We start from the raw sequence: 12668 nt of genomic DNA on the forward strand, positions 1-12668 counted from the left end.
CATGCCTGTAATCCCAACACTTTGGGAGGCCAAGGCAGTGGATCACCTGAGGTCGGGAGTTTGAGACCATCCTGACCAACGTGGAGAAACCCTGTCTCTACTAAAAATACAAAATTAGCCGGAGATGGTGGTGCAAGCCTGTAATTCCAGCTACTCAAGAGGCTGAGGCAGGAGAATCGCTTGAACCCAGAAGATGGAGGTTGTAGTGCGCCGAGATCACACCATTGCACTCCAGCCTGGGCAACAAGAGCTTAACTTCGTCTCAAAAGAATATATATATATATATAAAAAATATACATAGTATATAATTATATATATTATATATTATATATAAAATTATATTATATTATATATTATATATAATTATATATTATATTATATATATAATTATATTATATATATAAAATAATATAATTTATATTTATATAATATATAATTTATATAATATATAATTTATATTTATATATAATATATAATTATATATAGTATTTTATTATTGTTTTTGTTTTTATTGTATAGTAGATATAATATCATATATAATATATGGTATATATAGTATATGTTATATATTATATATTATATATGTTATATGTCATATATAATATATATTATATATGTTATGTTATATAAAATATATATTATATAATATATATTATATGTCATGTTATATCTATTATATATTATATATAATAAAACAAAAACAATACATTTATAATATATCATATATACATTATATACATTTATAATATATCATATTATATATTATATATTATATATTACATATAATTATATAAGATATATAATTATATATAAGATATAGTATATAATAATATATATAGAGAGATATATATAGAGAGAGAATGTCTTGCATTTTGGTAGTGATTGTTCATTCATTTATTTAATGCCTACAATGTGGCAAGCATTTTGTTTACAGAAGGATTATTATTCTCCTAATATACCACAGCAAAATATCCCCCAAATAGCCATATTTAATCTGATGCATTTGAAGTGATTTAATTTCCAGCAACTTCATGCATAATTGCTTCATTTTGAGTTAGGAAATAATATAATCAAATGATCACCCACTTTTTTGGATTTGACTGCAAACTCAAAGTTCAAATACATTACTCCTTTAAAATACATAGCATATACCTCCAGAAAATGAAACCCACATTAACATATCTTTCTAAGAGGTGACTAATACATATTTCAAGTGTCTAAAATGATATGCATAAATGTTTTGGAGAAGAAAAGTTTGATTAAAACTCATTTTCCTGAATTAGAATTTAACCTAAGAATTCCCAAGAAGTCATTGAAAATATTTTGATTTAAGCAAAATCTGACCTGTTTAGTCATACCAAAATCGATTTTAAATATGTATGTGAAAATCGTGTCTGGATGTTTGGAATTTGGGAAAGTAATTCATTCTTTCAACAAACATTTACTATGTATCCACTATGTGTTAGGCACCATGCTTAACACCAAAAAGTGACATTCTCTCCAAAACAAGTCCAGGAAGAGCATCAAATTGCACATTGATGGAAACATTATCAGTTGTCCAGAACAACTGATGAACACTGCTAATGACAGAAGTAGATTACTAAAGTGATCCTTTCTCTGACTTCAATACATATGAAAGCACAGCAAACGACAATAGAGCATACCACAATTTGCTGTACTGACACTGCCATATTTCGCTTTGGGCCAACTAGATAATATATGTGTAGATATATAGTGTACACTATATGTCAACAAAATCAGTTATATAGTAACTTAGGCAGAACACTCTTAAGTATTTATTGGTCACTCTGATTGGGCCTTGTTCTAAAAGTCACAATCAAATAAAATTCCTGACGTCATGCTAAACAATGTTTTAAACAATAAAAAAGTATACAAGGAATAAACCCAATTTTTAAAATGTAATATATACACCTGCAAATAAAAGAATGATATTTCACCCAAATCTGAGTAGTAAAATTGCAGACGATTTTTATTTTATTTTAAATTTCCATATTTTGCAACCTTTCTGTAATGACCATGCATTACATTTATAATCAGTAAAAATTACATGTATGTTAGGTACGGTTAAAAAAAAAAAACTGTTCTTACAACCGTTCCAAACCATGTGTCTAGTAGGGGCCAGGGCAAGGCCTCACATAGGGAAACAGGTATGATCTCAGAGGGCTGATGCAGAAGGCCCAGGGGTCGACCCAACTGGCTAATGACTGGAAACCCTTTAAGAAGAGACAAAAACTTTCATATCTAAAGTTAAATTTAAATTAATATGCCTAGGGAGAAGGGAAAATAGGAACATGTGTTTCCAGCTCTAGGGCCTAGTTAGGTCACTGAACAAATAGAGTGTTGCCTTCTGGTGATATTTAAGTCCATAAAACATCTATGCTTAAACATTTAGTAATGAACATTTAAGGAACTATTTCTAAACATGAGATCATTTTGAAAAGTAACACTTTTTTTCTAATTATAAAAGTAGCATAATGTTCTTCGTAGAAAACCTAGGAAGTATGAAAAGCTGGGAAACAAAATTAAAATTATCTATAATTCCATCACCCAGAGGCAACCACCATGGCACTTCAGTATACAACCTTCTAGTAATTTATTTTAGGCATATGTGTGTATCCTGCGTTTTCACTTAATATTTTATCCTGGGCATTTTCTTATGTCATTAAATATGCCTAGTAAACCTCATTCTAACAACTGCCTAATATTACTAATGGCTTAAAAATCCTGTTTTTGGATAAACAATATTATTGTATTTACTATGGACCTAACTTATAAGAACAGATGCAAAATGTATCTGATATTTGAAAAAACTAGCCAAGGGATTTTTGGAATTAATGATCTCTCCTGGATCTAACTAACATCAGTATCTTGATTTCAAAATTGATTTTCTTCTGTTCAGATCCCTAAAATCACCCATATTGTGCACCATAAATCACTCACATATTTTGCAAAATATAGTCTTAGGATTGGAAAACCACAACTCCCTAAGAAATATTAGACAGTAAAGCACTCAGTAAAGTTCTGTTCTTCCCACGTGTAAGCCAGGGCAGGCCCTTCAACCCAGGCTCTGCCTGCTGGAGCAAGGCAAGTCAATCACTGAGCTTAAAGGAAACACAAAAGTAAAACAGAGACAAAATTATCCCTAGCACAAACTTTGGTTTCTGAGTAAATTCATTTGTTCACCTTTCAACCTAAGTGAAGTAATACACTATATTTTTTTTTCTGAGAAAATTTTCATTCAGAAGCTCCATAAAACAATAATATTACAGGCTTACGCCCCTAATATATCAGCATGGCATATGTTTGCTAAGCAAAAGTTCTGAAAATTATGTAATTCAGCATACTAATCACAATTCATTTGAAGTACAGGAGGGGAAAATTCTATGTAAAAATGTGGAATTTTTGTTTAGAAGGAAACTCTGTTTCCAATTATCTTTGGTGGTTCGGAGATCATTTCCTTACCTGCAAGGCAGCTTAGGATCAGAAAGACCTTCCAAAATGCGAACACCATTGTGTGGTTAGTTGAGAGCAGCAGGTGCCAGTAGCTTGCCTGGACTAGGCTGAGTCTCAAATTGGCTTCTTCAATCACACCGAGGTTTGCCAGGCTTATCTGCTGGGCATCACCAAGCAAACATGCCTCTTTGGGCTTACTTATTGCGTATAGACCTTTCTCAGAACAGATTTGTGTTTCTTTGAAACACTTTTCATGGGGCGTGTTTCCTTGATATATTTGCTACTGTGTTAATAATAAACCCACGCATTTAAATTATTCAAGCTCCTTGTACACAGATTCTCTAAGTCTCATTGTTTAAAATCAGTCTTGCTAAAAAGTTGTACTTGGACTGGGGGATATGGTTTAAAGACAGCCTATGCAAATAAAAGTTGACAAGGCTAATTAATTTCAAATATTTCCATGAGTCTTACAGAATTGATTCACTAACCTCCTTTTACAAATTAAGTTATTAAATTGGTGCTATATCGTTTCCTGGGGAGATGGGGTTCATGGGAAAGGCACAGGGGTGATGAAGCTAAAAAGCATTCATTTCTGCGCGAACAAACTCTGGACATGTTACTCTTTTTTGAAACACTGACAGTTGTCACTACCCTCCACCAAAACTAGCAGTAGAATGATTTACATGCTTATGTCTGTCGGGTTGGAAACCTTATAGCACATATTTGCTAACATAATTTTGCAAAATCAAGTTAGTGAATACGTGCTTAAAGACTTCCATTGGAGACGTCTGAATTTTTGCAGAATTAAATTACTCAATAGATGCTATAGGGTTTCCTTAGAAATGGAGGTTCACCAGGAGGGCATGGGAGGCTCCACAGGTAAGGAACTTTCATGGGAACATGAACTTCTAGTAGTGTTCCTATTATGATTAAGTTACCCAGAGAAACCTACGGACTTTCTGTGGCTCTTCCTATGTGATCTCTAAGTCCTATCATTTCCATCTCCACAGAGACTTTCAGATGTGTTCTTTCTCCAACCTGCTGCTTCCATCTCGGTCCAGGTACTCAGCTCCTCACTCCTGGCCTATCATAGCAGCTTCCTAAGTGGTATCCCTGACTTCTTCCACCTTCATCTTGTGTGCCAGCCACAAGCCAATGCTCCAGCCCTAATGAAGTATTTCCAATAACACCATAAATGCACTATTTCATCAAATCCAAAGTCCTTAATATGGATTCCCGTTCTTCCAAGATCTGATCCTCACCTCATCTGAACTTTAGTCACATTAACTCATGCCCCTGAAAAAGTATGTCAAGATTTTCTGCCTCAAAGTGTTCAGTCACATGAAATGAGTGCAAATTTCAAGTGATATGTTTCATGAACTTTAATTTACAGGAAATGTTTGACCCCATCTTACTTTAGCCATGCCAATCTCCCACTGCTTCTTAGAAAGCCATTATGCTTCCATCAGGCCTGATTCATCCTTGCAGCAGCCTATCCTGTCCATGCTCATGTCTGATGCCAAACATTGGCTCCAGGTGATTTCCATCACTATTTAGAATTTTCTTCTTCCTCCTCTTACTATCCAAGTATATTCTTAGCATAGATCAGTCATACTGTCCTATGTGAGAATTTCAATGAACCGACATACCACCCTAGCATAAACTTGCATTTTACTTAAAACCAATATCCTACAGCTGACCATTGATTATTCTCCAGTAGTTTCCTATTTATTAACTGGTCTCCCTTAAATCTAGTCGCTGTGAATCCCTCCAGGGCAGTAACCATGTCTTATACAGGCAGTTCCCAACTTTAAAATGAGTGTGTCCCAAGATGTAGTGGTAAACTCGTTGACTGGAAGCAAGAACTCCTGCAGAAGCAATGTCTCACTGTCAGGCATGTAGCATGTAATCTAGCACTGGTTTGTATTCTGCGTACTGGGCCATATAAGGCAGTGGAGGGTGAAGAGGAACAGCAGGTGACAGAGAAAGAACATTCCTTTCATTTCCCAAGATATGAGTTGTGTACAAATCAACAATTTTCCCCCAAATAACTATTGCGTGTCTCTGACATCCGCCTTCTCTTCTGCCTCCCACCTTCATGGCCCCCTGGCTCTTGGGTCCCTAGTTTGCCCTAAGGGAGAGTCTCATTCCCCAGAATATCTCATGCTCCAAAATTACTTTTTCCTTTTCATCCCTATTCCTCCCAGAAACCCTACCTTTCCCCTGTATAAGCAGACAGCAGCTCCATGTTAGGAAGGGGGAAAAGAAATTAGTTTCATTGAACATTCCCCAACCTGTTTGTGCTATTAAAAATACAATGCGGGCGAGGTGGCGGGCGCCTGTAGTCCCAGCTACTCGGGAGGCTGAGGCAGGAGAATGGCGTAAACCCGGGAGGCGGAGCTTGCAGTGAGCTGAGATCCGGCCACTGCACTCCAGCCTGGGCGACCGAGTGAGGCTCCGTCTCAAAAAAAAAAAAAAAAAAAAAAAAAAAAAAAAAAAAAATACAATGCTGGCCGGGCGCGGTGGCTCACGCCTGTAATCCCAGCACTTTGGGAGGCCAAGGCAGATGGATCATGAGGTCAGGAGATCGAGACCATCCTGGCTAACACAGTGAAACCCTGTCTCTACTAAAAATACAAAAAATTAGCCGGGCGTGGTGACGGGCGCCTGTAGTCCCAGCTACTCGGAGGCTGAGGCAGGAGAATGGCGTGAACCCAGGAGGCGGAGCTTGCAGTGAGCCGAGATCACGCCACTGCACTCCAACCTGGGCGACAGAGCCAGACTCCGTCTCAAAAAAAAAAAAAATTGCTTATTTTCCTCAGATAAATCTCTGACCAGGAGGATTAGGCAATGCAATAAAGAGAAATAGTCTGAGGGAGAAGATTTTGCAAAGGAGGACAACTTGTAGGGTGGGCCTCTGGCGATCCATACCACCTCTTCTCAGGCTTGGTTCTGCTTCGATTTCTAAGTCCACCAAGTCTCTAAAAGACCCACAGTTTTCACAATGCCTCCCACCCTGGAACTAATACCCGCATTTCCAGTGGTGAGGAGCTGGAACGGGGAGCGAAATTTTAAGTCTGGCGTTTGTAAGCCAGAGGCTTCCTGTGTTTCCTTCCGTGCCCCATAGGTGATTATAGTAGAGTGACCATTGATCATTAAAACTAGGACACTTTTGAAAGTGAAAGGGGCACTATTAGCAATTACCTGGGAAAGACAGCATAAACAGTGACAGTGCCAGACAAACCTGGGTGTCTGGTCACCTACCCACAGGGGATTACTAGGCACAAAGTAGGTGCTAAGTAAGAGCTTGCTAATTAATTCAGTATGCCCGAGTTGGTTGGCCCTAAGATGAGTGCAGTGGAGGGTATGATTTAAGGATGTTGCCCAAATCCATCTGCACCAAAATCTCTCGTGCAAACACAAAACACTCTGGAATATTTAAGTAAAATACCTATACTACTGCTATGTAAGACCTAACCAGGACAGGAAGAATTCTGTTATAACAAATTCTAAAAGAGAATTTAAACTCTCTGCTTGGACCTGAATTTTGATGTTAACTATTGCTTTAAAAAGTGGGTCATTAACTAGGACACGAAATGTTAAATATCCTTTGTAGTTTTACAGAGCTTTGTAATTTTTAAACTAATTTTCCATTTTATCTTTGCAGCTTTCCAATACAACAAATAAGTCAGGTATTACCTACATTTTCTATATAAGAAAACCGAGGCTAAAAAAATGCTGTGCCTTTGCCGAGGTCACCATAGCACGCATTAGAAGCTGTTCCTATCACACCACACAATGGCACAGTGTGATTGTAATGTAACAAATATGCTACTGCCCCCAGTATTCTTCCTTGGGAACTTTCAGAAATATGTGATATCTGATTTATCCCTACTTTTTAACTTAAAAATTACAAAAGTAATACATTTTGATAGTAAATGGTTTTCAAAGGACAAACAAGGATACAGAGGAAAAAAAGTCCCATTCATTCACTCACACATGTAATCCTTTTCCCAGGTTCACAAGGAACAGGAGTTTAGCATTTTTCTCAGACCTTTTTCTATGCATGTACACATGCACAAGCACACACACACACACACACACATACACACACGAGGTTTTTTAAAACATAAAGATAATACTATACGTTTTGTTCTATAATTTGCTTTTCTCCCTTCAAAAAAGTATTTTTATTCTCTCTTTCTGTCACTATGTCCAACTGTATCTATAGATCAACCTTGTCCATGTTAAGGCTGCATGGTATTTCATGATATGAATGTACCTCAATTTATTTAATCATCCTCTTATTGGTAAATTCTTAGATGGTTTCCAGTTTTTCAATATTATTGACAATGGTGCAATGAACATCCTTTTGTCTAGATCTGCCCACTTGTGTGATTATTATTGTAGATTAGGTCCCTAGAAATGGAATTGCTTGATCAAAGGGTATGTAGTTTACATTTTTGGTAGACTGCATAATTGTCTGCCAGAAATTCTTTACAAACCATACCTCCATTAAGAGTGTATGAGAGTGCCTTCTTCTCCACAGCCTTGTCGGCAATGAAAATTATCAGTCTTTTATTTATTTATTTTTTCTGTAAACCTCCTCTGTGGTCCTCAGCCTTTTATTTTTACTAGTATCATGGGTGAAAATTGGTATTGCATTGTTGCTTTAATTCGTATTTCTGTAATGTGGTTGGGCATCTTTGTAGAGGTTTACTGGCCTAACTGGTATTCCTTTCCCTGTGAATTGCTTGTTTACAACCTTAGTCCATTTTTCCACTGGGTTATCTGTCTTCTGATATTATAGAAGTACCATTTATATATTATGAATCTTACCCTGGGTTTGGTATCTATGTTATAAATATTTTCTTCTGATCTATCACTTTCCTTTTTAATTTTATGTTTTTCACCATAAAGAAATTTTCATTATGTTTTAATCTATCAATTGTTTTCTTTGCAGCCTCTGAGTTTCATGCCTTCCTTAGGCAAGCCTTCCCCAATCCAAGATTACGGAAATGTTATTCTATATTATTATTATATAATATATGATATTATATATTCTGTTAATGCTTCCATAATTTTATCTCTTGCAATCTCAGTTATGCAATTCTATTCTTCTAGTTGCTCAGGACAAAACCTTGCTATCATCCTCGAGTCTTCTCCTTTTCTCATATAAAACATCTAATTCATCAGCAAATTCTTTGCGCTCTGTGTTTCAAGCCTATCTAGACTCCGAGCACTTCCCCCACCTTCGCTGCCCTCCTCTTCATCTGAACCACCAGTGCCCATTACCTGGATCGTGGCAATAGCCTCCTAACTGGTCTCCCTGCTTCCACCTTTGTCCTTCTCACAGTCTATTCTTATCACAGCCGGCAAAAGGATCCTTTTAATATGTCTCACCTTTGCTCAGATTCTTTTAATCACGTCTCACCTTTGCTCAGATTCTTCCAATTTGGTAGAAACCAAAGCATTTAAAATAGCTACAGGTTGGGTGCGGTGGCTCGCGTCTGTAATCCCAGCACTTTGGGAGGCTTAGGCGGGTGGATCATTTGAGGTCAGGAGTTTGAGAACAGCCTGGCCAAGGTGATGAAACTCTGTCTCTACAAAAAAAAAAAAAAAAAAAAATTTAGCTGGGCGTGTGGTGGTGCACACCTGTAATCTCAGCTACTCGGGAGGCTGAGACAGGAGAATCGCTTGAACCCGGAAACTGGAGGTTGCAGTGAGCCCAGATCAGGCCACTGCACTCCAGCCTGGGTGACTGGGGAGCAAGACTCTTGTCTCAAAAAAAAAATACAAATGAACAAACAAAAAATTACCTAGAAATTTATAGCCCATGTGTGAAGTACCTTAGTTAACACATTCTAAGTGGTTGATGGGGGGCAATTATAAGCCCCTAAATTTGCTAAAGTCAATTCCAGTGCCCTTTGTATTTCTCTTACAGTTGTGCTGTCCAATGTGGCAGCCACAAGCCTCAAGTGACTTTTGAACGCTTGAAATGTGCTGTAAGTGTAGCAAGCACATTAGATTTCAAAGACTTAAAATGGAAAAATATCATTAATTCTTATGCTGATTATAGAAATAATAATATTTGGGATATATTGGGTTAAGTAAAACATATTACTAAAATGTAAAAAAATAAAATAGCTTAGAAGACGCTAAAATGATCTATCTTATCCACACCACCACCTCTCTGACCTCATCTCTTAGCATACGTCCCCCCCTCACTCTGCTCTAGCCATACTGCTCTCCTTGTTGAATCCTCAACTAGCCTGGCACGTGTCCACTTTTAAAAAGGCATTTATGGCTGCATAGTATTCCATGGTGTATATGTGCCACATTTTCTTTATCCAGCCTATCGTTGATGGACATTTGGGTTGGTTCCAAGTCTTTGCTATTGTAAATGGTGCTGTAATAAACATATGTGTGCATGTGTCTTTATAGTAGAATGATTTATAATCCTTTGGGTATGCACCCAGTATTGGGATTGCTGGGTCAAATGGTATTTCTGGTTCTAGAACCTTGAGGAATTGCCACACTGTCTTCCACAATGAGATCATGTCCTTTGCAGGGACATGGATGAAGCTGGAAGCCATCATTCTCAGCAAACTAACACAGGAACAGAAAACCAAACACTGCATGTTCTCATTCATAAGTAGGAGCTGAACAATGAGAACACATGGACACAGGGAGGGGAACACACACACCAGGGCCTGTCGCGGGGTGGGGTTCAAGGGGAAGGAGAGCATTAGGACAAATAGCTAATGCATGCGGGGCTTAAAACCTAGATGACTGGTTGATAGGTGCCGCAAACCACCATGGCACATGTACACATATGTAACAAACCTGCACGTTTTGCATATGTATAATGGAACTTAAAGTAAAATAAAAAAAGAAAGATGAAAAAAGGCATTTATATTAGCAGTTGACTCTGCCCGTGACACTTTCCCCCTGGGTATCAGCAGAAATGACTCCCTCATCTTCTCCAGATCTTTGCCCACTTATCAGTTTTCAGCAAGGTTACACAATTTCAAATTTTAACTGTCCCCACTCCAGCCCTCCCAATCCACCTGCTTTTTCCTTTTTTGATAGCACTCATTACTTTCTCACATAATACACAATTGACTTATTGTTTGCTTCACCACCCAGCTAGAATGTAAGTTTCAAGAGAGTAGGGATTTCAGTCTGTTTTGTTCACTATTTATCCCGAGGGCATAGAACTGTGCTTTACACACAGTAGGTACTGAATAACTATTTGTTAAATTGGTGAATTTATGAATTTGGATTTAATCCATTTGGATTTGTGTGTGTGTGTGTATTGTGTGGGATAAGGTGAAATGTTTTTTAAATGTCCTAAAGTCTGAAATAGTGGCAAATCATTACCCTTTGATGAAGATTTGCTCTTTGGAAACAGCTAGGTCACTTGAGGCAAATTCTAATTAATAAGGTGGTAATCAAGTGCAGTAATGCTGCTTCATGGTCAAGAAATGAGGTGTAATCATAAAGAGGCTACTGTCTTTGCGGGGCTTGGGAGCTGACTTAGAAGGCAGTCTGGGGTTTTCGAAAGGCAGTCCAATGTCATTCTTATGGCATCAGCATGAGAGAGAAACAGAAACAGGGTAGATGGGGAAAATCTGAGGCTAAAGCTTTTTCATATATATTTTTTTGATCATCAAAGTAAGCATCAAAGGAAAATCAGAATTTATTGATTGAACTTTCTTATACATATTTTGCGGTTTTGCATAATTTTTAAAAAATCTGAATTACATATGGAAAGGTGAAATCTAGTCAGTGCTTAGAGTCTAAAGATTTTAATTCATTTATGTTGAAATGGTTCTAAAGAAGGTGTTTCAAAAACCCCTTGGGCAATAACAGCACCATTGAGGCTTCATTACTTTTTCCAACTGCCTGCCATGCATCTCCTCTTAAAGGTCCCCCTGGCACTTCAAATTCCACCTCATACAACACTCTCTCTCTCCAAACTGGCAAACCTGTGCAACTTTCCAACCACTGTTGCTGGTGCCCTCATTATAATAACTCTTCACTGCAGTATTCTTTGACTCCTACTTTTATCCACCCACCATTCCACCAGTATCAATTCCTACTGATGATAGATCTGAAACTTCTCTTCAGTCCATCATCTCCTTTCCATCTCATCTGCCACATTGTATAGTTCAGCCCCTGTTATCTCTCATTTAGACAGTTGCAGTAGCCTCCTGGTCCATCTCCTTGCCTCCAAACTTCCTCCCTTTCATTCATCCTTTATAATCCTACCAGATTATAAGTTTTCCTAAAGTCCAATCATATCATCCTTATACTAAAGAATCTTCCATGATTCCCCATCATCCTTTTCCTTAGACATAAACATTTTAATCTAGCATTTAACTGGTACCCAACCTGCTTTTCCCATCTATCTTCTGCTATTTGTAACAACAACAACAACAAAAAAAGTCAGAGCTGGCAGAAGTCTTACAAATGGTCTCCAGACAAAACTGAATACACTCTGTTACCTGAACGTATCCTCACTTTTCCACCCTTGTGCCTTCACATAGGCGATTCCATTCCCTTCTCCTAGATTACTCACCCCAAGTCTAATTGTCAAAAATTCTACTCATCCTGTGAGCCTCACCACAATTGTTCACTCTTCCATGGATTGTCTGCTGATTCCTACAGGATGTGATCTCACACTTACAGCATAATTTAATACCTCTCACACAGCACTTAGAGTAAGCTGGGCACAGTGGCATGTGCCTGTAGTCCCAGCTACTTGGGAGGCTGGGGCAGAAGGATCACTTAAGCCCAGGTTTGAGGTTACCATGGGCAACACAGTGAAGCCTCCATCTCTGAAAAATCAGGTGAAGTGTAGTCCAAGCTGTTCATGTACTGGCCCTCTTCGTGGCTCTAAGATTGAAAGCTTCTAAGGAGGATAGGGACAGGGTTTTAGTGATTTTACATGCACATATGCGCATGTGCTTATTTTGAGCCAGGTATTGTGCTAAGTGCTTTATATGCATTACCTTGTTTAATCATCTCAACAGCCTTATGAAGTAGGTAGTTTCAACCCCATTTTTTAGGTGAGACAGTTGAAGCACAGAGAAATTAAACAATTTGCAGAAATCTCATAGATAACAGGTAGACTCAGGACTCATATTCTCATCCCTCTTAACTCACCTCAGATATTCCCATTATGTAGC

The 12668-nt window shown here is 37.8% G+C and overlaps 1 protein-coding gene across 3 annotated transcripts in view; it reads right to left on the bottom strand.

The window, feature by feature from the left end:
- The window catches only part of LOC105490452 (V-set and immunoglobulin domain containing 1), a 62799-nt gene that overhangs the window by 31133 nt on the left and 18998 nt on the right, over positions 1-12668 (bottom strand). Inside the window, exon 1 of one of the 3 annotated variants that reach the window (XM_011756082.3) lies at positions 3484-3695. The exons of 1 other annotated variant lie outside the window; for it this stretch is intronic. In XM_011756082.3, coding sequence (XP_011754384.1) covers positions 3484-3532 — 49 coding nt within the window. In that variant the 5' untranslated portion in view covers positions 3533-3695. Of the gene's footprint in view, positions 1-3483; positions 3696-12668 lie in introns of those variants that run through there. One more of the 3 variants, XM_011756085.2, reaches the window with a different exon arrangement.

Source organism: Macaca nemestrina, chromosome X, assembly GCF_043159975.1.
Source record: "Macaca nemestrina isolate mMacNem1 chromosome X, mMacNem.hap1, whole genome shotgun sequence".
NCBI classification, from domain to species: Eukaryota; Metazoa; Chordata; class Mammalia; order Primates; family Cercopithecidae; genus Macaca; species Macaca nemestrina.